The sequence below is a fragment of the Scyliorhinus torazame genome, chromosome 14, assembly GCF_047496885.1.
Source record: "Scyliorhinus torazame isolate Kashiwa2021f chromosome 14, sScyTor2.1, whole genome shotgun sequence".
Classification (NCBI taxonomy): Eukaryota; Metazoa; Chordata; class Chondrichthyes; order Carcharhiniformes; family Scyliorhinidae; genus Scyliorhinus; species Scyliorhinus torazame.
The window spans coordinates 120,862,676-120,886,338 of NC_092720.1; the positions used below are offsets into that span (position 1 = coordinate 120,862,676).

Consider the following 23,663-nt stretch of genomic DNA (forward strand, 5'->3'; position numbering starts at 1 on the left):
GGGTGTGTTCTGTGAGGGTGGTGATGGGGTTGAGTCCTGTAATGTAGGCGAAGTATTGTACTGCCCACAAAACTGCGAACAGGTGCCTTTTACAGGCAGAAAATCCTTGCTCCACAGGGTCTAACACGCGTGAGGCGTATGCTACGGGACGTAATTGGTCATGGCGTTCCTGGAGGAGTACGGCCGAAAGGGGTCGGTCCATGCTTGCTACTTCGAGAGCATACGGGGAATGTGCTGAGTGCTCTTTTTAAAGCGTCCACGGCATCTGTATGCTGTGGAAGCCATTCCCAAGGTGCCTACTTCTTGAGAAGTTTGGATAGGGGCGCTGCTTTAGTGGCGAAACTGTCAATATGGTTTTGGCAGTAGCAAACCATCCTAAAAATGACCGGAGAGCTGAGACATTGTTGGGAAGGGGCAATTTGACGATCGAGTCAATTCTCTTGTGCTCGATCTCGCGTTTACCATGAGTGATCACTGTTCCCAAGTAAATCACTTTTTCTTTCAGAACCTGGGCCTTCTTGGGGTTGACTTTTTCACCAATTTCTTTTAGGAGTGCTAGGAGTTCGGCAAGAAGCATAATGTGCTCTCCCTTTGTGTCTGTCTGTAGTAACAAGTCATCTACGTACTGGACCAGACAATCGGGGTGGTAAAATTTTGCTAAACCATTTGCCAGCTGTCGGTGGAAAATGGAGGGGGAGTTGTGGAAGCCTTGTGGAAGGCACGTCCAAGTGTATTGTTGCCCTTGGAATGTAAAGGCGAATTTGTACTGGCACGCTTTAGCCATTGGAATGGACCAAAAGCCATTACTAATGTTCAAAACCGAAAAAAAAGTTTGACTGGAGTCCCTGTTTGAGCATGGTCGCGGGACCTGTGGCTACAGTGGGGGCTGCTGCTGGGGTTACTTTGTTCAGTTCCTGGTAATCAATGGTCAGTCGCCATAATCCATCCGGTTTCCTGAAGGGCCAAATTGGTGCGTTGTTTGTGAAGGCTACTGATCTGAGTATGCCTTGATTCAACACACTCTCTATCACTTTGGAGATTTCTCCCTCTGCTTCCTGGGGAAATCCGTACTGCTTCTGGGGTTTAGGGTTGGGACCTGTAATGTTCACAAAGCCAGTCAAATTGCCACAGTCATGCTTGTGCTGTTCAAATGCTGCTTTTTGTTCCTGCAGGACTGCCCTAAACTGTTTGTCTGCACAAAGGCTCAAGGGTCGAACCAGAAGTCTCCTACTGAGCTAATCCTGTTTATGTACTGTCCCACGTGAGCTTGGCGGGGGCTCGTGCTGCCTTTGCCATTTTCCAGACACACTTGTTAACTGGGTCAAAAGAAAGGTTATGGGAGCTCATGAAATCGATCCCAAGGATATGTTCTGCTGTGTGGGGCAGATCAACTAAAACTACGGGGTGCTTGGTTGCGATGTTCCCTGTCTGAATCGCTACAGGGGCTGTGATGTGTCCCTGTTGTAAATGGCCTGTAAAACGACTGAGTGTGATGGTGTCTGTTGTGGGCCACGTGTCTCGCTGAAACATCGTGGATGAATTGAGTGTGGTGCGGGACGCTCCTGTGTCCCAAAGAAATTCTACGGGATGTCCCCGAACTTTGCCTGCCACTTCCGGTCTCTTCAAAACCCATTTTTCATTGTGGGCCCCTTCTGAGGGGGTCATAATTTGCACAAGCTTTTCGTCCTGCTTCTGTGGCATGGGAGACTAGAATTCAGGTCCATTTGGCCATATTATCGGGAGACAAATGGGCGCGGGCTAACTCTCCGAAAACTGCGGGGAAGTGAATCCACAAACGTCCAGCCAACGCTGTGGGGTGCTCTGTCTTCTTTTGCCTACACTTATTTAGGCCTTCTACGGGGTCTCCTCGGTTAAAGCCGATCGCGTCAAGGATCGCTGTGTGCATCTCTTGGAGTGTGCCTCCTCCTACAATCTGTGGGTCGGGAAGCGCTGCTACGACTGAAGGGTCGAGGCTTAAAACTGTGAGCTTCATTTGTTCCTTTTTGTCCAGGCTGTACATGGTTGCCTGTTATTTGACTTTCGCGAAAAATTGGTGGGGGTCTGAAGTGGGAAGGAACGGTGTAATTTTTCCACATGCGTCCCGTAATTGGGTTATGGTTAACGGGGTTGTGTAAAGGAAATCTGCTTCTCCTTCTCCTGCGGCCCTGCGGTGTGTGGTTACAGGGTTCATGGGGGTGTGTTCTGCCTGTTCGGTTGGGGGTTGGGGCGCTCTCCTTTTCTGGGGTTCCGCCTGCGTACATGTTCCATGTACGTGTCTATGGGCAGTCTCGTTCAATTCCTGCCAATCGGGGCCATTTTCTTGATCTAATTGGGGTCCAAATGTACTTTGAAATCCGTTTTGAACGGAAAGCAGGGATTGCAATTCTGCAATTTGCTTCCGGCACTTTGCATGATCTACGGAGCTCTGCCTTTGTTCTGTCGTGGAAGTATGGAGTGCTCGTAGGGCTGCTTTTAAATCATTACACTGTTTCTGTAACTGCTCAACTTGTTGTTCCATTTCCTCTCTTACCAACACGCGCGTTGCGTGTTTTGGTAGGCTTTGTCATATTGGGACTGAAAGCTGCTCAAATGGGCGAGACAAGATTGGTGTGCTCGCTTGGCATCAGCCATCTCCTTGTCCCTCGCCGCTAACTGCTCTCTCAGTTCCTTGTTCTCGTTCTCATATCCACTCACATCTCCTTCACTATTCTTGTCTCTCTCCTCAATCTCTCTACGGAGCGTCCTCACTGTTTCTGTAATTTCTCGACTTGCTGTTCTGTCTCTTGTCTTACCAAGACCGCACGTTGCGTGTCCTGGTCGGCCTTATAATATTGCGTCTGAAAACTGTTCAAATGCACGAAACAAGACTGATGTGCCCGCTTGGCATCATCCACTTCTCTGTCCCTCGCTGCTAACTGCTCTTTTAAATCTCGATTCGCCTTCTCTACCTCACTCACGTCTACCTCACTGGTTCTGTCTCTCTCCTCTATCTCTCTACGGAGCGTCCTAACGACCTTCTGTGTGCCTCGCAATTGTGCCAAACAGGATTGCCATCGGCTTGCGAGCTTTCCCTAAGCTCTTCTTGTGGATCTCTGACAGGTTCACCGACCAAGTATGTCCTATACTCCCGGGTCCTGTTTCCTCATTATTGCAGAATTCACTCCATAGGGGCCATCCTTTCCCTTTGAGATATTTTCTGATCTCATCTTCCCAAACGGGACACTGTCCGACTCCACTGGTCGCTGCGACCTCGAATTCCTGGGGGTTCATAAGGCGTTCCATTGCCTTCATTGCCATTGTCTCTGTCTTGGTTCTCTACTGAATTTGGAACAGGGGTATAAAGTGGTGATGTAAACACGGGTACGGCTTACGCTAATTTCCGGCCGACAAAACTCCCGACTGTTTTTCGCAACAAAATCTCTCAGGTTTACCTTATATCCCTGTTAGTACGCATGCATTAACACATTTCCGAATCTCAGAGGCTTGATCAGTACTGTTCTTATGCTTGTGGTTTTTCTGTTTCCAATTGGATTCTCAATTCAAATTTGGGTTCTCTCGGAGTGGTTATGCCACTTCTAAGTCGAGTCCCACCAGAGTCGCCAGTAAATGTTGCTCTCTTTGGTTGGCTCTTAATTTGACTCTGTTTAATTACGTTTGCTCAAGAGTCGCCAGGTATCTTTTGACACTGCCGCAAGGTTCAGAACCGAATACTGATCAATGACTCGATACACCAGTTAGTAAGTTCAAAAGCAATGCTCATTTATTTACACACAGTCAAAGCTTACTCATGCATAAACTCTACAAACTAAACTACCACTATTACTAAAGCCTATACTTAGCTTCGGGTGCCCACTCAGTCAGAGGAACAATGGCCGTTGCTCGGTTCTGAGGCTGCTGGGTTGAGCTGTTTACAGGATAGCAACTAGGAGAATCTATCTTGTAACGTGCGTTGACTTGGAACTTACTTGGTCTGATGCAGCTGCTAGGCTGGTCTCTCTCTTTGCTGAGAGCCAAAGCCAAAGAAGGAAGATTCTCCCTTGGTGAATACCTTTTATACTAAAAAGGGCTTTGCGCGCTTTTGGGCGGGCCTTGAACTTGGCCTCAACTAATTGGGTCTTTCCCAATCAGTCGTATCGATCTTCCTCCAATAGGGGGTGGTTCCCTGATCGCTGGGCGTGTCCTAGCTGACCGTTGGTCTGCTTTGTCTTAGTCTCCTCTGGCGCCTGGGAGTCTGCCTTAACATTGTGTATCTAAATGTTTCCCTTTTGTCCCCGGAGATGGCTTATTAGTATGTAGATTGCTTGGCAGTTTCTGTCCTGTCTGAGAGTTTAGGGTTCTAATCAACAGACAGAGCTTGCACCTGCTTGTTTCTTATTATTGTCCAATTTTCCCTGCATTCTTTGCGGGTGTCCATTTTGTAACCGGGACGTGGCCATCCCAGATGGCTACATAACCCATCTACGTCTCTTTGTAAATCCTCCGGGGTCGCAACATTGGCCAGAAATGCGTGTCAGCAATACACGTGGGTGGTCAGCGCGATCTCTTGCTCCTGATTTTAAAGGCGGTAGGCGATCAAGTTTCTGCTGACAAGGCTCCTGTCCTGATCTGGATGACAGCCCACCGCTGAGAGCTACTGGCCCACTCACAGCGCTGGCAACTCAGCAGCACCACCAGCAGCAGTGGCCACTGTCAGTACTGTTACTTTCAGGAGGCTTCAGGGTGGGCGGGGGGAAGAAAATGAAATATAAATGCTCAAGTGATGGAGGTAAACTCCCTCTGAGGAAATCGGTGGGGTAGCGGGAGCTCCCATCCTGGCCTATGTCATCATCTAGAAAACATGTAGTTGGTGGCCTCACCTTGCAGCGAGGGATTGATCCACTGTCGGAAAATCAGATGGTTAAAATGGTCCTCTCTGCATAATCAAATTGGCATCCTGCCTCTTTATAGTCAGAAGCCAATCCTTCTCACCATCGGTAAAATTCTCTAACAGCAGAATATGGTCAGGGAGTTGATCTGCCATGGCTCCCATACATACATAGAAGCTAGGAGCAGGAGGAGGCCTTTTGGCTCTTCGAGCTTGCTCCGCCATTTATCACGATCATGGCTGATCATCCAACTCAATAGCCTAATCCCGCTTTCTCCACATAACCTTTGATCCCATTCACCCCAAGTGCTATATCTAGCCGCCTCTTGAATATATTCAATGTTTTAGCATCAACTACTTCCCGTGGTAATGAATTCCACAGGCTCACCGCTCTTTGGGTGAAGAAATGTCTCCTCATCTCCGTCCAAAATGGTTTACCCTGAATCCTCGAACTGTGACCTCTGGTTCTGGACACACACACCATCGGGAAAATCTTCCCTGCATCTACCCTGTCTAGTAATGTTAGAATTTAATAAGTCTCTATGAGATCCAGCTTCGTTCTTCTGAACTCCAGCGAGAGCAATCCTAACCTAAGCAATCTCTCCTCATATGACGGTACCATGGTGTCAAGAATAAATAAAAGGCATAAGCATGTGGGTGTTGCTTGGCAATTGGGGCCTTGTAAAATGGAGAAAATTTAAGTTTTAGTTCAGTTAATTTGTTTGTAATTGGAGGCAGGACCTCGGAGTGACTATCTCTCAACTATGTCAGAAGAAAAACTGGACAGGACAGGAGCTGCAAAGAGACAAGCTTCCTAAAGTACAGGTCACAGTCCAGATAACCAGAAGTTGGAGCAGAAAGAATGGTTAAGATGAATGAAGTTAACAGAGAACAAGATATTGTTCAGGTGAATTCAAGGAAGTGTAAGCAAAGTATTCTGAGTTAAAGAACCAATTGCAGTAACCAGCAGCCTTTAAAGTTAAATCAAACATCTGATACCATTTTAATACAGCCTGGGAATCGAGAGTGAAAGCAATTGTGAGCAGTTTGCACAGCAGTTAAGACAGATAAATTCCAAAGGTTTAAAATCCTAGATTGGATTTGCTTTTAAAAGGGAAGTAGAAACTTTATTTGAAAGTGCCATTTGTAAAACCTGGACTGGATTTCATAATGCAAACTGCCAAGGGAAAGTGCTCTTATAAGCGAAGATTTTAAAAGGGTTTTGGCAGTGGAGTTTGGAAACTCTCATGTAACAATCATATGGTAGGATTCTGAGGAGGAATCACAGACATTAATTTGAATTCGGAACATAGTGCGTATTTGACCACAGTCATTCTTGTGTGCTTAAAAGGGACTTTTTGTGTCAATGAGACTATTACAGCTTATGGAGTACTTTTTAATCCATGTCAATCTTTAAATCTGTGTGTATTTGTTGAGCTAAGGGGCGGGGGTGAAGGAATATAGTATTATAATCCAATTGTTTCATGTTCAATAAATGTTTTTTCGTTGTTAAAACTAATTAAGTGGCCCCGTGACTCTTTTCCTCCACATTTTATTTTTTTAAAGTTAGTCTTTTGAGCCAGGGTTCCATTCTGGGATCATCCCATCCAGTTATAACATTAACAGGGATCAAAACACATGTAGTAACTCAAAATACATTCCTCATGTTTTTTATTTTTTGTCATTTAGCCCCTAGCTGTTCATTATCACCAAGCAGAAGCTATTTCTTAGTCCTAACTATCATGCTGGCACCTACATGGACCACAACAACTGGACCTTTCCCCTCCCATTTCATGTTCCTCTCCAGCTCCCTGGAGAAATCCTTTACCCTGGCAGGCAATACAGCTTTCATGACTCATACTATTGGCTGCAGAGTGCAGTGTCTATCCCTCTAACTATACTGTCTCCTAATTCTATATTCCATTTCCCCCCCTAATTGAAAGTTGTTCTCTCCCCCCCCCCCCCCCCACAACCCCCTGCCCCCACCCAAATCGATTGAACACTGCTATGGTCAATTTTCTCATTCTTTCTGCTATCCCATCTACATAGGCTACAATAACTTCATTATACCGTTGGACACTTGAAAGGACTGAGGCTGTTCCAGTGTTACCTTCTGGATCCCTGTACCTGCCTCACTCAAGGTCACACTCTCCTGTCCCTGGACCAACTTTGAAGTATCTAACCTAAAAGGTTAGATTCTGCCTTCTGGGTCAAAAGTATCAAGGAACCTTTCTCCCTCCCTGATGCATCACTCTGGTCTCCGTCATAATGACAATGAAGAATAGTGAGCATTTTTAACAATGAGAATAGGACACAGCAGTGCTTTACCTGGTGTTGCGATCTTTGCCTGGGCCAGGTCCCTCATTTTGTTATGATTCTGGGTGAGGAGAAATGAACTGCCTCCCCTTTATTCAATCACTCAGCTGGTCACAACAAGGTTAATTTAAAAATGATCTTCCCCCTTGCAGATATACTTTCCCAGTCCAAATGTATTTATGTTTTAAAAGGAGCCAATTTGCCCAGGTTGTCTTGAATTAAAGAATAAGTTGATTAGTTACTGAAACACAAGAAGAAAGTAATAAAATGCAACACACATACACATAGATTAGAAAGGAGAAGCAATTCCAAAATAAAGGTTTAAAAATTATATACAATTTAATCTTTGGCTTGCCCCTGGAAAGTAGATAGTAACTGTTGCGGCCGTTAAGTTGAGAGATTCCATTAGCACTGACTTCAGCAGTTAAGCAGCTGGTTTGGAGACTCTTGATTCTGCAGGTTAGCTGAAAGAGGTTGTCCTGCTTCCTTTTCGACTGTTTCTTTCATGACTTGGTTGCTTCCTGCAGTCAGAGAGGGAGACTTTACTTGCCAGTACAGGGGTACCTTGTCAGTATTGCTCAGCTGTGATCTTCACAGCACACACTAACACAGTAGAACTTGAACACCCAACTATCACACGGTGACCAGGGTTACAGTTACTTTTTAACTTTTCTTGTGTATTCCTGGAGGGGGAAAAACACATACATGACTTTTGCCCAGAAACTACTTTCTATAAACTCTCATCATGTCCACAGCTTTGGATACAATTCAGGAGAGATGGTCTCTGTTGAGATGGTAATCAGCGTCTATTATCTCCACAGGAGATTACAGGTCAGTTTGCATTGAATTTTCTCCTTTGACATGTCTCTGTCTGAAAATAGGCATGACATTGCATTGTCTCTCCCAGGTCTGCATATAATCCACATAGGACTTCTAGAAAGTGGTTACTTTGCAGTCTCAGCCAGCTTTTGCTTGTATATAATTTTCTCAAAAAACAAATGTCTTATTAAATGTTCAATTTGTCCGTACGTAATTAAGGGCTGTGACTGGTTGTTGTGTCAGTGATCCACCCAAATCGGACAGTGAATGGCTAAACCCATTGTCTGCCATATCTGTTCACATCCGTGTCACATTGCTGAGTATTGCTTTGTACGTTACAGGTGAATTTGCTTGTGGGATGCTCAAAGGGATTCGCAAGTTAAGGAACACTAAACCCCATCTTGGAAAGGGAGTGGCAATAGATGATTTTGAATTTCTGCTGGACCCTCGAATCACAAGAGGAAGGGTAATGCCAAAAGGAGGCAGCCCATGGCAAGTAAGATATAATTCCTGCAGTGACCCTGGTAGACTCAGCGAGTAAATGCTATGACTTCTATTTTATTTAAATTTTAGCTGAATTTGCTTTCATGGGTCACCATTCCTGTGGAAAAAGCACTTAGTACAAAACATTGATTTTGCCTCGTCGGTGATCTGACATTCATTTTCAAATTGCATTCCTCTTCAGTGTTGGCTCAGTGTTTTGTTCTATCACCTCTGGAGTTGCAAAGGATCAGGCAATTCCAGTATTTGAGCTGGTGCTTTAACTTAGTACTAGGGGGGGAGGAACCGATTTTTGGATGTGATGTCAATCTGAGGCTCCATCCGTCGGTTCAGGTGGACGTAAAGATTCCTGATGTTTTTCTTTATAGAAAAGCAAATCATTTCCCCCTGGCCTACCTTTGTCCCTCATCCAGTATCACCAAATGCAGATTGATGGGTCATCCACCTTATTGCTGTTCGCCCGACCTTTCTGTGTGCAATCTAATTAGATTTCAGCAGTTATTCACATCCAAAATAATGAACTGTGAAGCACTTTGGGAAGTGTCGAGGATATACAAGGCGCTGACAGCAACCCAGGCAGACTTTTTCTCTCAGTGACTCAGCTGAGCTAGAGGGAGGCAGTCAGTATTGTAAAGGAACTGATGCCACTGCAGTTGGAGACACCTGGATCAAGAGTATTGTGACAGGAAGCTGGAGTTGATGAGCATGGCATGCCGTTGCCATAGGAGTAGTTGTTTCTCATCATACCCGAACTGCCTGAAGATTGCAGACTGCTCACTCATCTCTTCATACTTTATTTCCTTCCTTCTCTCTTCCAGTACCCTGTGGAACAATGGGTTATTTTTCAACTTCACTGGTCGCTGACTCTAATCAGTCAAAGTAGATTTCCCTCACATCATACAACCCACCCCAGTGGCACAAAGAAAGGTCACATGAGCAATAATGCGAAAATGCAGATAACTTTTTTCTAGTAATGTTCGTTGGGGAATAAATTTTGACCAGGGCTCTGTGCAGAACTTCCCTTCTCTTTTTCAGGATAGTGCCTTGAGATCTTTTATGGGGACTGGATTTACTGAGGGAATACCTTGTGAAAGTAACTAAATAAAAGTTTTTGATGAGGTATTGGAGAGGGTTAATGAGAGCAATGCCGATGTGAACTACATGGACTTCCAAAAGGTATTTGATACGGTGCCAAACAACAAACCAAATTAGAACTCATGGGGAACAAAAGGGAAAGTAGCAACATGAATATGAAATTGCCTGGGTGACAGGTAACAGAGTGTAGTGGTTAATGGATGTTTTACAGGCTGGAGGAAGGTTTGCAGTTTAGTTCCTCAGTTGTCAGTTGTTGGTCCCTCGGGAGGATTTAAACTAGTATGGCAGGGGGGGTGGGAATCAAAATGTTAGATTAGAAGGTGTAATAACTGAAGGGGAAATAGAGAACCAAAATAAGAGAACAACATCACCCACAGGCAGAGCAAAAAAGGTGACAAGTGTGAGAAGGGAGGTGGTCAATGCAGGATTGAGGGTGTTGTACCTAAATGCGCGCAGTATACGGATCAAGGTAAATGAGCTTGTTGCGCACATTGAAACTGGCCAGTACGATTTTGTGGACATCACAGAGACGTAGCTGCAAGGGGAGCAGGGCTGGGATCTAAATATCCAAGGATACGTGTCCTATCGAAAGGACAGCAGATGGGCAAAGGGGGCGGGGTTGAATTGTTAGTAAGGAATGAAGTTAAATTGATAGCAAGGAGTGATATAGGATCAGAAGGCATGAGGAATCACAAAGACCCTGATGGGGAGTTATGTACAGGCCCCCTAGCAGTGGTCAGGATGTGGGGCAGAAAATAAATCAGGAGATAGAAAAGGCAATATTACAATAATCACGGGGGACGACAATATGCAGGTGGACTGGGAAAATCAGGTTGGTGGTGGATACCAAGAAAAGGAATTTGTGGAATGTCTAAGAGATGTTTTTTGGAGCAGCTTGTGACAGAGCCTATTAGGGAACAGGCAATTCTAAATTTGGTAATGTGTAATGAGGTAGACTTGATTAGGAAACTTAAGGAGAAGGAACCCTTAGGGAGCAGTGAGCACAATATGATAGAATTTACCCTGCAGTTTGAGAGGGAGAAGCTGCAATCAGATGTAACGGTATTATAAATAAAATAAGGGTAACTACAAAGACATGAGGGAGGAGCTGGCCAGAGTGATTGGAAAAGGAGCCTAGCAGGCAAGACAGTGGAACAGCAATGGCTGGAGTTTTGAGGGGTTATTCGGGAGGCACAACAGAAATTCATCCCAAGGAGGATGCTAAGGGGAGGACAAGGCTAAGGGGAGGACAAGGCATCCATGGCTGATGAGGGAAGTCACGGACAGCATAAAAGCAAAAGAAAAAGTATACAAAGTGACAAGAATTAATGGGAAGCCAGAGGATTGGGAAGCCTTTAAAAGCGAGCGGAGGGCAAGAAGGAGTGTAATATGAGTATGGGGAGAAGATGAGACACATGCTGGCGCACCAGGGAAATATTGAAGATACGGACTGGGGCTGGGGATGTGGTGTTGGAGCCAGGGAAGATAAATGAGGCATTTAGGGATTACTACCAGGGACTTTACGAGGCGGACCCGGGGGGAGAGGAGGGGGACGTGGGGCGGTTTCTGGATGAGCTGAAATTTCCCAAGGTGGAGGAAGCAAAGAGGCAGGCGTTCGAGGAGCCCCTGGGGCTGAGGAAGGTGCTGGATAGTATCAGGTGTATGAAGTCGGGGAAGGCCCCTGGGCCTGATGGGTACCCAGCGGAACTTTATAAGGAATTTGCGACGGACCTGGCACCCCATCTGTTGGGGGCGTTTAATGAAGCACTGGAGAAGGGGGAGTTGCCGTAGACGATGAAGCAGGCAGTAATCATACTAATCCCCCAAAAAGGGAAGGGTCTGGTGGAATGTGAGTCATATAGGCCCATATCACTATTGAACACGGATGTGAAAGTATTGACTAAGTTGTTGGCGGGGAGGATGGAGGACTGTGTCCCGGGAGTGGTTGCGGAAGATCAAACAGGCTTCATGAAGGGCAGGCAGCTCGCAAGTAATATAAGACAGCTGTTAAATGTGGTGATGAATCCGTCCGGGGCTCTAGTAGTGGAGGTGGTGGTGTCCGTGGACGCGGAGAAGGCATTTGATCGGGTGCAGTGGCTGTACTCATTTGAAGTTTTGGGAAGGTTTGGGTTTGGGCCAAGATTTGTGGCATGGGTGCAGTTGCTGTATGTGGCACCAAGAGCGAGGGTGAGGACAAATGATTTGAGTTCACAAAGCTTTGACTTGCACAGGGGTACGAGGCAGGGGTGCCCACTGTCACTGTTGCTGTTTGTGCTGGCCATAGAGCCATTGGCATTGGCTCTCGGGGGGTCGGCGGAGTGGTGGGGGTTTATGAGGTGACAGAGGGAGCATCAGGTGTCGCTGTATGCCAATGACCTCTTTGCTGTGTGTTTCCGATCCATTGGCGATAATGGGAAGGATTATGGACCGACTGGAGAGGTTTGGAGCATTCTCGGGGTACAAACTGAATGTTGGGAAAAGCGAGGTATTCCTGGTGAATGAGCTGGGACAGCGGGTTCATTTAGGGGGGATCCCATTTACGGTAACGAGGCATAGTTTTAGGCATTTGGGGATTCAGGTAGTGAGGGAATGAACGGGGCTCCATAGATGGAGCTTAACAAAGCTGGTGGAGGAGGCCAGGGAGGATCTTAGGAGGTGGGATACACTGCACTTAACATTGGCAGGAGGGTCCAACTGGTGAAAATGAATATTCTGCGAGGTTCTTGTTATCCTTTCAAGCTCTCCCGATCTTTATACCAAAGGCCTTTTTTCGGAAAGTGGACACGATCATCTCGGACTTTGTATGGGCAGGGAAGGTGCCGAGGGTGGGGAGGACCCTGCTACAGAGGCAGCAGGGGGTTTGGCATAGCCGAACTTGCTTCATTATTATTGGGTGGCGAATGTAGACAAGTTGCGCCGGTGGAGTGGGTTAGGATGGAGGAGGAATCTTGTAAGGGGTCTAGTTTGAGGGCTATGGTGACGAGAGCGTTGCCAATGGCTCCGAGTAGGTATTCAGGGAGCCCAGTGGTGCAGTCCACGGTGAAGATATGGAATCAGCTGAGTAGGCATTTTAGGATGCAAGCAATATCGGTGCTAATGCCGCTGTCCAAGAATCATGGGTTTGAGCCGGGGGGATGGATAGTGTATACAGGAGGTGGAGGGAAGTGGGGCTGGTCAAGGTGAGGGATTTGTATTTGGAGGAAGGGTTCGCCAGTCTGGAGGAGCTAAGGGAGAGGGTAGAGCTGCCGAGGGGGAGTGGGTTCAGGTATCTGCACGTTGCTGACTTTGAGCGAAAGGTCTCGACGGGGTTCCCTAGGTTGCTGGGATACACCCTGCTGGAGTGACTGCTGCTTCCAGATGTGGAAGCGGAGGGAAGAATTGGGGTTATATACAAGTGGCTGGGGGAGTAGGGAGGTAAGCGGGTGGTGAAGATCAAGGAGAAATGGGAAGCGGAGTGGGGAGGGGAGATCAATTGGGGCGTATGGAGTGAGGCACTGCGAAGGGTAAACGGCACCTCCTCTTGTGCAAGGATGAGCCTGATACAGTTTAAGGTGGTGCACAGGGTGCATATGACTCAGGCGAGAATGAGTGGGTTCTTTCAGGGGGTAGCTGGTGAGTGTGAGAGGTGTGGGTGGGGGCCAGTGAATCACGCGAACATGTTTTGGGGTTGTGAAAAATTGGGAGGATTCTGGGCGGGAGTGTTCCGGTCTTGCCAGGGTAGTGGAGGAGGAGGTGAACCCGGACCCTTTGGTGGCAATATTTGGGGTTTCAGAGAAGCCGGAGCTCATGGGTAGGAGGAAGGCCGATCTTGTGGTCTTCACCTCTCTGATTGCACGGCGATGAATTTTGCTGGAGTGGCGTTCGGCATCGCCACCGGGGGTAGCGGCATGGTTGGCTGACCTGTACGACTTCCTGCAGTTGGAGAAAGGGGGAAAATTTGTACAGACTGTATAGTTGATTGTTGGGAAGTATGTTTCCCAGGGTGTTTATTTGCTGTAACCTGCTTGGATACATGTTTGTAATAAAATACATTTTTTTTAAAAGCGAGCAGAGGACAACTAAAAAAGCAATAATGGGGGAGAAGATGAAATATGAGTGCAAGCTAGCTAGTAATATAAAGGAAGATCAGAAGAGTTTTTTTCAATATATAAAAGGTAAGAGAGAGGCAAAAAAAGACATTGGACCACTGGAAAATGTGGCTGGAAAAGTAATAATAGGAAACAAAGAAATGGCAGAGGAACTCAAGAGTTACTTTACATCAGTCTTCACAGTGGAAGACACCAGTGGGATGCCAGAGCTCCAAGAGAACCAGGGGGCGGAGGTGAGTGTAGTGACCATCACAAAGGAGAAGGTTCTGGGGAAACTGAAAGGTCTGAAGGTGGATAAATCACCTTGACTGGATGGACTACACCCTAGGGTTCTAAAAGAGGTAGCTGAGGAGATTGTGGAGGCATTGGTCATGATCTTTCAGGAATCACTGGAGGCAGGAAGGGTCCCAGAGGACTGGAAAGTGGCTAATGTAACACCGGTGTTTACGAAGGGAGGGAGGCAGAAGAAGGGAAATTATAGGCCAGTAAGCCTGACTTCGGTCATTGGTAAGATTTTAGAGTCCATTATTAAAGATGAAATCGTGGAGTACTTGGAAGTGCGTGATAAAATAGGACTGAGTCAGCACGGCTTCGTCAAGGGGAGGTCATGTCTGACAATCTGTTTTATTCACAATTCTATTACTCAACAAAATATGACTCAGACTCACAGCTGAGTTTTGGATTTTACCCACACTTAGTAAAGGGGGCTGGCAGGCTACGATCACTTGATGTGTATGCCGTCTCTGGGTTCGAAATCCAGGGTCCTTTCTTGCGATGGTTGTGCCTGGGGGGCTCGCAGGTTATCACTGAAGATCTGTTCTGTTGTTCCTTTCTTTATGCTGGTTTACTAGCATTGAGTCAAAGGTATTCACCCACAACTGCCCCCATCCAGACCCGAACAGGAAACTCCTGTTTATCCACGGTGATTCAATTAAGACCCATTGTCCTCTGAAATACCCTCGTCTGACCAGCCATCAGCTCATTATAGAGGCGGATGGCTTCTTTTGTCTGTTCTTCACCCTGCTGCAAAGTTGATCACCTGTGCCTGGAAGTTTGTAACATACTCATGTGATGGTCTTGTTCTTTTGTGTAAATGTGAGTGGGTAATCACAAAGTCCATATAGCGATAACAAGTTTATGCGTTGACTTGAGTGCTCTTACAGATGGCCAGTATCAATTCCAGCCAGTGCCTCATGAGCCTTTCACACCATTTGTTCTCTCTGGGGACTGCCATTAGCACTCTTTCCCCGTGGTTTCTGTGGCTATTAGCACCCGGTTTCCCTGGGTTTCTGTGGCTATGGCTCATCTTTCATTCTCACTCCACAGTATAAATATTTCCCACTTTCTGTTAGCTTTGACAAAGAGTCATTGGACTCGAAACGTTAGCTCTTTTCTCTCCCTACAGATGCTGCCAGACCTGCTGAGATTTTCCAGCATTTTCTCTTTCGCCTCATGCGACAGTTTCTGTTCCTGGCCTATGTGTATCGTCTCAGCCTGTTTTCAGTACAATACTGTCAAATGTCAATTTTCTGACATTGGGGTTTTGGCAATCCACCATTTGATTCTTAAGACTGGCTTTTAAAAAGAAATTGAGCTATTAGTTTCTCCGCGTTGATTCCGACCTTTGGGCAGTTTTTTGAGTTTCCAGCCTGCTTTTTAAAAAGCTGGAACTGATTCCGTTGTTACCCACCCCTAATTGTCCTCAAGAAGGTGGTGCTGAGTTAAAATTGGAAAACAGTCTGCAAAGCACTGCCATCGTCCTTTACTTCATTTCACATGTACACAACCCAGCAAAGCCACATTCTGAGTGAACTTCATTCTGTATTAGATGCACGAACTGCATTGAATGCTAAAATGCTGAGGGTAACTTGGTCCACAGTCTTGACAGTGATAGAAGGGAAAACTTGAGGCCTCAAAATTCCACCCATTTGTAGTGGCCTGGAAGCATTTGCTACAGATCATAAATTGTGCTATAATTACAGGATTTCCACCCATTTGGAGTTTGCACATTCTCCTCGTGTCTGCATGGGTCTCACCCCCACAAACCAAAGATGTGCAGGGTAGGTGGACTGGCCATGCTAAATTGCCCCTTAATTGGAAAAAAATAATTGGGTACTCTAAATTTCTATTTAAACAAATTATAGGATTCCGTGTCACAAAATAATTTCATATCTTTTTGTCTTCGGTACTCATTTTCAGTCTTCTTTGTCTTCAGCCACTCTCACTTCTGTGATTCTGAGAAAGCAGGTGAGGCCTCGGTTTAACATCCAAAAGACTGCACCTCTGATGGTACAGCACTCCCTCGGAAGTGCAATGGGAATATCAGTGTTTGGAGAGGGGCTTGAATCCACAATATTTTGATTGCGAGGCAAGGATGCTCCCACAGACCAAATTAGGAAAATCATAATTCACTGATGCTCTTTCTGTGTCTGAAAATGGGTGCAAATGGGACATATGTGACAATACAACCAGCAACACCATCTCCCTCCTTTTCCAATCAATAATCAGTCAGCAACAGAGCAAAAGTCAACCTCTGATACAAGCTATGTTCCTCAGGACAATGGAACTCGATGATGAGTGCATCTTCAATCTTGTAACTGCTGGGCTCAAGGTAGGGTGGTGCTTTTACTTGGCTCTGGGGTAGACAGGGGGGGTTGGGGAGGGGCGGGGACTGCTTTTTAGTGGGAGTGTCAGGGGCAGAGGGAGCTGCTTTTATTAGACGCCAGAGGAAGAACTTTTCAGTTGTTGAATTTCTTGAATGATCCTTAATTGTGTTTGGGGGTTGTGTTTAATATTCATAAGGCCACTGTGCCTGTTGCCAACAGGTCCTTCTTATGAATGCAGAGGGAATCTTCATCTGCGGAGGAGTACTCATTCATCGGTTTTGGGTGCTGACTGCTGCCCATTGTGTACTTGAAGGAGAACGATTTAAAGTTAAACTTGGTACGTAAAATTGTCCATTATATTGGATCTAGCTCCTCCAATTGCCAACGCTCTGAAATACGATGCACTGCTCACTCGGTGAAACTCACACTTCGAGATGTTCAACATCTTTCAGTTGTCCAGTATTGTGGAATTGCCCTTGCTGTTCTTCCACACGGATGGTGCCCCAGCTCCTCTTCCTCAACTGCACATTTACCTTTGGCAACATCATCGAAGGACAGGATATGAAGATTCCCCACATACCCTTGTGACACCCAGTTCTATATAATATATAATAATCTTTATTGTCACAAGTAGGCTACATTAACACTGCAATGAAGTTACTGTGAAAAGCCCCTAGTCGCTACATTCCGGCGCCTGTTTGGGTACACAGAGGGGGAATTCACAATGTCCGATTCACATAACAGCAAGTCTTTCGGGACTTGTGGGAGGAAACCGGAGCACCCGGAGGAAACCCACGCAGACACAGGGAGAACATGCAGACTCCGCACAGACAGTGACCCAAGCCAGAAATCAAACTTGGGACCCTGGCGCTGTGAAGCAACACTGCTAACCACTGTTCAATCACGCCGCCAGTCTACCTTTCCATCTGCTCTGCTGCCTCTGGGCTGCAGAATGCTTGTCTTGGATAAATAGCAATTTCTTTTGGTTAAACATTGGGAAGATTAAAGCCAACAGTTACACTCTTCATTCCATCCTTCCTGATTCCCTGTCCTCCCTGACTATACCTCAAATTGAACCTGGATGTTAGCAACCTCGGTGTCCTTTTTTACAATAAATTCAGTGTATCCAATTATTTCTTATTTTTTTAATTTTTCCAGTTAAGGGGCAATTTAGCATGGCCAATTCACCTCACCAGCACATCTTTGGGTTGTTGGGGTAAAACCCACGCAGACACGGGGAGAATACAGTGTCCTTTTTTGACCCTGTGTTGAGCTTCTCATAGTTTTCTCTCTCCGTCTCAGAGGCAACCTCTATCTTTAACATCAATCATCTCCGCCCCGGCCTAAACCCATCTGATGATGAAATCCTTATCTAAACCTTTGCTGCCTCCAGTCTTGAATATCCTCATACCCAGCCTGCAGCTCTCTGCGCTTTATAAACTTCAGCTCATCCGAAACTCAGTGGCCTGTTGTTTTTCAGGTACCAAATCCCATGCACCCAACAGCCTTGCCCTTGATGATTTAGCTTTACTTCAGGTTTCTAATCCCTCATAAAATTATCATCCTCTTGTTTTATGTCCCTCATGGTGACTCCTGATTTGTTATGTTCTAGGTGTAACATAAGCAGCTTCCTTGTGGTGCACTTGACAAAAGAAGGTTCAGACGTGGAGATAACTTCAACACGTTTATTAAACTATTTACACTTCTATTACTCGAGTTCGACACTACTGCTAATCCTACTATAGCTACCCAGACTGACTAACCAGCTGCTGCAATCCACGTGGTGGGTGTAATATTGAATCAACCCTGTGTCTCTACTCACTGACTGTCTCCACTGGAAAGAGGCAGATCGTGTGTGTGGTGTCCTTTATGTATGGGTTGGTGTAATGCCCTCCTGTGGTTGTTTCACCTTTGTGTGTATCGTGAATGTCCATTGGTCGTGTCCTATCTAACTGATCTATTGGTTGTGTGTGTGTGTGTGATGTCTCTGGTGCTCCCTCTAGTGTCTAGCTAGCCGACATGTATTTGCATTGATGCACATCACCACAACTCCCTGTAGATGTAGCCTCCTCCAGCCCCACAACTCATCCAAAGTTTATCCACCCACACATGCTGGCGTCTTAGACATTACTCACTTTTCCCCCATCCCATTATTGATGATCATGGGCGGGATTCGCCAATCTAGCGGCAGAGTGTTGATGCCATCGTAAATGCCGGAGCCACGCATGAGGCCATGGGCAGTGCAAGACTGCGCATGCAAGTGGCCTTCTCTACGCTGACCCCGACGCAACATGGCGGAGGCCTACAGGGGTCCGGCGCAGAAAAACATAGGCCCCCCATGGAACCAGCCTGCCCGCCAATCTGTAGGCCCTGATCGCGGGCCAAGCCACCGTGGAGCCCCCCCCCCCCCCCCCCCCCGGAGTTGGATCCCCCCTCCCCCCCCCACCAGGCCGCCCTCCGTAGCCAGAACGCCGAGGTCCTGCCGGGTAGGACCCACATGAGAACGACGCCGGCGGGACTCGGCTGAAATCGGCAGGCACTCGGCCCACCGTGCGGGGAGAATCGCCGGGGTGCCCGTGTTGAGCGACCCCCAACCGGCGCCATGGTGACCACGTCGGCGCCATTGGCACCGATTCTCCAGTCGCCGGAAAATTGGCGGACCAGCGTCGGGCGGCATCGTGGGGTTTGCACATTCTCCCCTTGTTTGTGTGGGTTTCACCCCCACAACCCAAAAATGTGCAGGGTAGGTGGATTGGCCTCGCTAAATTGTCCCTCAATTGGAAACAATGAATTGGATACTCTAAAATTATATTTTTAAAAACTTACCTTTTTGGTCACCCCTCTTGATATTTCTTTCTTTGATTCAGTTTCCAAATTTTGCCTGATCACATGGGAATTTCCTGAATTTTAAATATGGCCTTTAAATGCATATTTGATTGCGGTTCTCATTGGGTAAAGCTCACAATTCCTATATCCTGGAGTTATTTGCCTCTCCTGACTGAGTGCAGAGGTGGCCATAGTCCGTAACCTCACAACATTGCTCTGGGATTTCCTGGCTGGCCTGGTAGGGGGTCTAAGTTCATTTTCCTTGCCATTATGATCTGGCAACATTCAGTTTCTTGGTGCAGTAAAGAGGAAATTGGGGCAGAGACCTTTTGAGTTCGGCTGCCACCCCTCAATGCTGCCCTGGGATTCCCTCATATCCCTGGATCGATGTCACTGAATCTGTGCCTAGCATTAAAAAAGTGCAATGAGTTTAGAGTAGTACATTCCTGACCTCCTACTTTCTTCTGACTTCACTGGGTGTTTAATGGAAGGGAGGCTCCATGAAAACTGTCAGTGGGTTAGTGTGGTCTGTGGTCTGTGTGTGTCCTCGGAGCATTCCAGAGAAGCAAAGATGCACATGATCAATCCAGGTTGATACACCACTAATAATAGACGACAAGTGATAAACGTAACTGAGGCTTTAATACACTCAACAGCAAGCCTCCTGCCTCTGGACCCGAACTGGGTCTGGAGGCGGAGACTTGCCACTTTTATACAGAAGCCACGAGGAGAGGAGCCACAGGCAGAGCCAGCCTAGACAAGCCCAGGCATGTACAATACAGCACAGTGAATATAATGCAATAAACACAATAACATGGTTTACCACACAGGTATTTACCACCACCCTATCCCAAACCTCCACTCCCGACCTCAGAAGACTTTCTGGCCTTGTAGCTTGCTATTTGCTCGCCTCCACTTGGAACAATGGATCCTGCTGCTTGGTTGTTGGTGACAGGATGCACCCAGGTTATACAAATCAGACCACACAGTTCTGCTCGGAGCACTGCACCAAAAGCGGGACTGGAGAGAAACTTTGTCCCATCAGTAAAGTACTTGTTCTTTTCTATGTGCTGCTACAATCCCTAAAGAAGACAGCAGTCCATCACTGATATACATTGCTCGTCTAGTACAAGGTATTTGACCTGATGCTTATCTGCTTTTCAGGTGAGCATAACCGAACAATAGATGAAGAAACTGAGGACATTATTCTTATAGAAAATAAGTATATCCACCCTAACTTCAGTCGAGAAAAGATGGACAGCGATATTGCTCTCCTCCGGCTATCAGCAGCTGCCAGGTTCAGTGACTACATTCTACCAGTGTGTCTGCCCACCAAAGCGATGGCAGAGGTAAAGCTGCTTGTTCCAGGTAAAAATGTGTTGGTCACAGGATGGGGTGCTATGGATGAAAACGATGATCGCATCCGACCTAGCACCCTATTGTTCATCCAGATCAAATTGACCCCCTACAAGCTGTGCAAGGACACTCTAGGAGGTAAAATCACAAGCAACATGATCTGCGCAGGAAACCCAAGTTCTGGAAAAGATGCCTGTAAAGGAGACAGTGGTGGACCTATGGTTACTTTAATCAACGGCACATGGTTTCTGCTAGGGCTGGTCAGTTGGGGGGAAGGTTGTGGTCGCTTCCAAACATTTGGTGTTTATACAAAAGTGACCAATTACCTAGACTGGATACATTCATCGATTAATTGATTATGTGTCCAAATGGACTCTCTGCTAAGCTAATTGATCTGAAGCAGAAAGTGATCATTCTAATGTGCCTAAAATTGCATTAAATTGATTTGGAGATCAAGCTCTGTAAATGTGAGATCTGTATAAATTACATTAATTAGGTGACAATGTACCATGCTGAAAAACAAGGTGACTTATACTGAAATGCATCACGTGTATTATTTCTTATGGTAATTGATTACTATGATCTGGAACTCATTCTTTCCTTAAAAAACAGGCAGTCAGACCCTGTCATATCCATTTTCACCTGGTTGTCGTCTTAACATTATAAATGTACTCTCCCATACTACAAATAGGGTTTCTCCTCTACATGGCAAAATTGATGTATGTTGAAAGCAATGTATTCTGATTGAAACATTAAAATGTATAATTCTTCACATGATTGCACTTAGCACTTGATATTGTGGTGCCATAATACACTGGCAATAGAATATTCACCTGCTAAACCCACGACCGCTACCATAGAATCCACAGAATTCCTACAATGTATCGACATTCCGAAAAAGCACTCTACTGAGGCCCACTCTCCCGCCCTAACCCTGTAACCCTAGCTAACCTGCACCTCTTTGGACACTAAGGGGCCCATTAAGCATGTCCAATCCGATAAATACAATAACCATTATTAGTGAAAATGTACTAAGGAAACTAATGGAGCTAAAGGCTGATAAAGAATTCTAATAAATGTGTTAGGCATGATTTTCCCTTCATGAGGCCTGCTGACTCTGCTTGATTATATTATGTATTGCTAAATTCTCTGCTATTAGATACTTTATAATGGACCTAACATTTCCCAATGACAGATGTTAACATATAGCTAACTGGTTTTTTTTGTCTCCCTCCCTTTTTGAATAAAGGTGATGCATTGGCAGTTTTCCAATACTCTTGGAATTCTTGGAAGGATTCTTGGAAAACTACCGCCAGTGCATCTGCTTTCTCTGTAGCTACTTCCTTTAATATCCTAGGATGCAAACAATCAGGTTCAACCTTTAGCCCCATTTGTTTCCCTGAGTAGGTTTTTGCTAATGATAGTTATTGTATTTATTTCCTCCTCCCTCCTCTTGTTCCCTGATTGTTTGGTATTTTTGGAATGACATTAATGTCTTCAAACGTGGAGATTGATACAAAGTATATTTTTAATGCCTCTTCCATTTCTTGGTTCCCCGTTATTATTTTCCCAGTCTCATTCTCTATCGGGCCTATGTTCACCTTGGTATCTCTCTTCTGTTTATATATTTAAAGAAGTTCTTACTGTCCAATTTTATATTACCTGCTAGTTTACCCTCATGGTTTATCTTCTCCCTCTTTTTTCGGTCATGTTTTGTTGTTTTTTAAAACTTCCCCAATCTTCTAGCTCACCACTAATCTTTGCCACATTGTATTTGTTTCTTTCAGTTAATAATATCTTTAACTATCTTGGTTAACCATGGATGATTCATGCCCTTTCTAGAATCCTTCTTCCTCACTGGAATATGGCTTGTTGTAAGTCATTCATTATTTTCATAAATGTCTGCCATTGCTAACCAACTGCCGTTTCTGTTAAACTCCTTTCCTAGTCCACACCAGCCAGCTCTGCCCTCGTTCCTTTGTAATTGCCCTTATTTAAGTTTAGCACAGTTGCTTCTGACCCAAGTTTCACATACTCAAACTGAATGCTAAATTCTACCATGTTATGGTCACAATTTCCTAGGTGATCTTTTACTCTGAGATTGTTTACTAAATCTGCCTCATTAAACAGATATAAAATAGCCTCATCCCTGGTTGGATCCACAACATATTGTTCCAGGAAACTGTCCCAAATGCTCCATGAATTCTTCCTCATGGCCACCTTTTGATTTTTCCAATCCACATGAAGATTAAAGTCACCCATGAATAATGTACTGCCTTTTTTACATGTCCTCATTATCTGCTGATTTATTATCTATTCTGCAATACAGCTACTGTTAGGGGGCCTATAGACCACTCCCACCAGAGTCTTTCATTTGCTATTTCTCATCTCCGCCCATATGGATTCTGCATTTTCCAATCCAAGGTCGTTTCTTGCTATCGCACTTAATCCAACTCACACCAACAAAGCTACCCCACCACCTTTTCTTCCTGCCTGTCCTTACGAAAAGTCACATACCCCAGAATATTTAGTTTACAGTTTTGATCTCCTTGTAACCACGTCTCTGTAATGGTTATGAGATCATACCTATTAACCTGAATTCATGCCGTAAATTCATTTCTTTTGTGCCAAATACTACATGCACTTAAGTAAAGAGCCATTAATTTTGCATTTTTACCAATTTTTCCCCTTTTGATCCAATTTGCTGCTTTTAAAAAAAATGTTTGTGCACTCTGTCCCTTCCTCTTTCACTCTGGGTACCATTACCTAAATAGCTGCCTTGTAATGCTGCCACACCCTTGTGCTTTGTAAGTCTAGACATTCCCTCTCCAGAACGATCCCCCCTTTATTTTGTTTAAAGCCCTCTCTACTTTCCTAGTTATGTGGTTTGCAAGAACACTGGTCCCAGCACAATTAAGATGGGTGCCATCTTAAGGTACAGCCCCACTTTCCCCAGTACTGATGCCAGTGACTCACAAACCAAAAGCTACTTCTCCTACACCAGTCCTTGAGCCACGTATTCATCTCTCTAATTTTAAGTACGCAATGCCAATTTGCACGCGGCTCAGGTAATAATCCAGAGATTGAAACCTTGGAGGTTCTGTTGTTTAATTTAGCGCCTAGCTTCTCAAACTCTCAATGCAGATCCTCTTTCCTCGTTCTACCTATCTCATTGGTACCTATATGGACCAA

The 23,663-nt window shown here is 45.6% G+C and overlaps 1 protein-coding gene across 10 annotated transcripts in view; it reads left to right on the forward strand.

Moving 5' to 3' along the window:
- The window catches only part of LOC140389980 (vitamin K-dependent protein C-like), a 101,186-nt gene extending 79,943 nt beyond the window's left edge, over positions 1-21,243 (forward strand). For all 10 annotated transcript variants that reach the window (XM_072474720.1, XM_072474723.1, XM_072474721.1 and 7 more), the window contains exons 7-9: positions 8,341-8,495; positions 16,509-16,626; positions 20,280-21,243. In XM_072474720.1, coding sequence (XP_072330821.1) covers positions 8,341-8,495; positions 16,509-16,626; positions 20,280-20,827 — 821 coding nt within the window. In that variant the 3' untranslated portion in view covers positions 20,828-21,243. The remainder of the gene's footprint in view (positions 1-8,340; positions 8,496-16,508; positions 16,627-20,279) is intronic.
- The last annotated feature ends 2,420 nt before the right edge of the window (positions 21,244-23,663 follow it).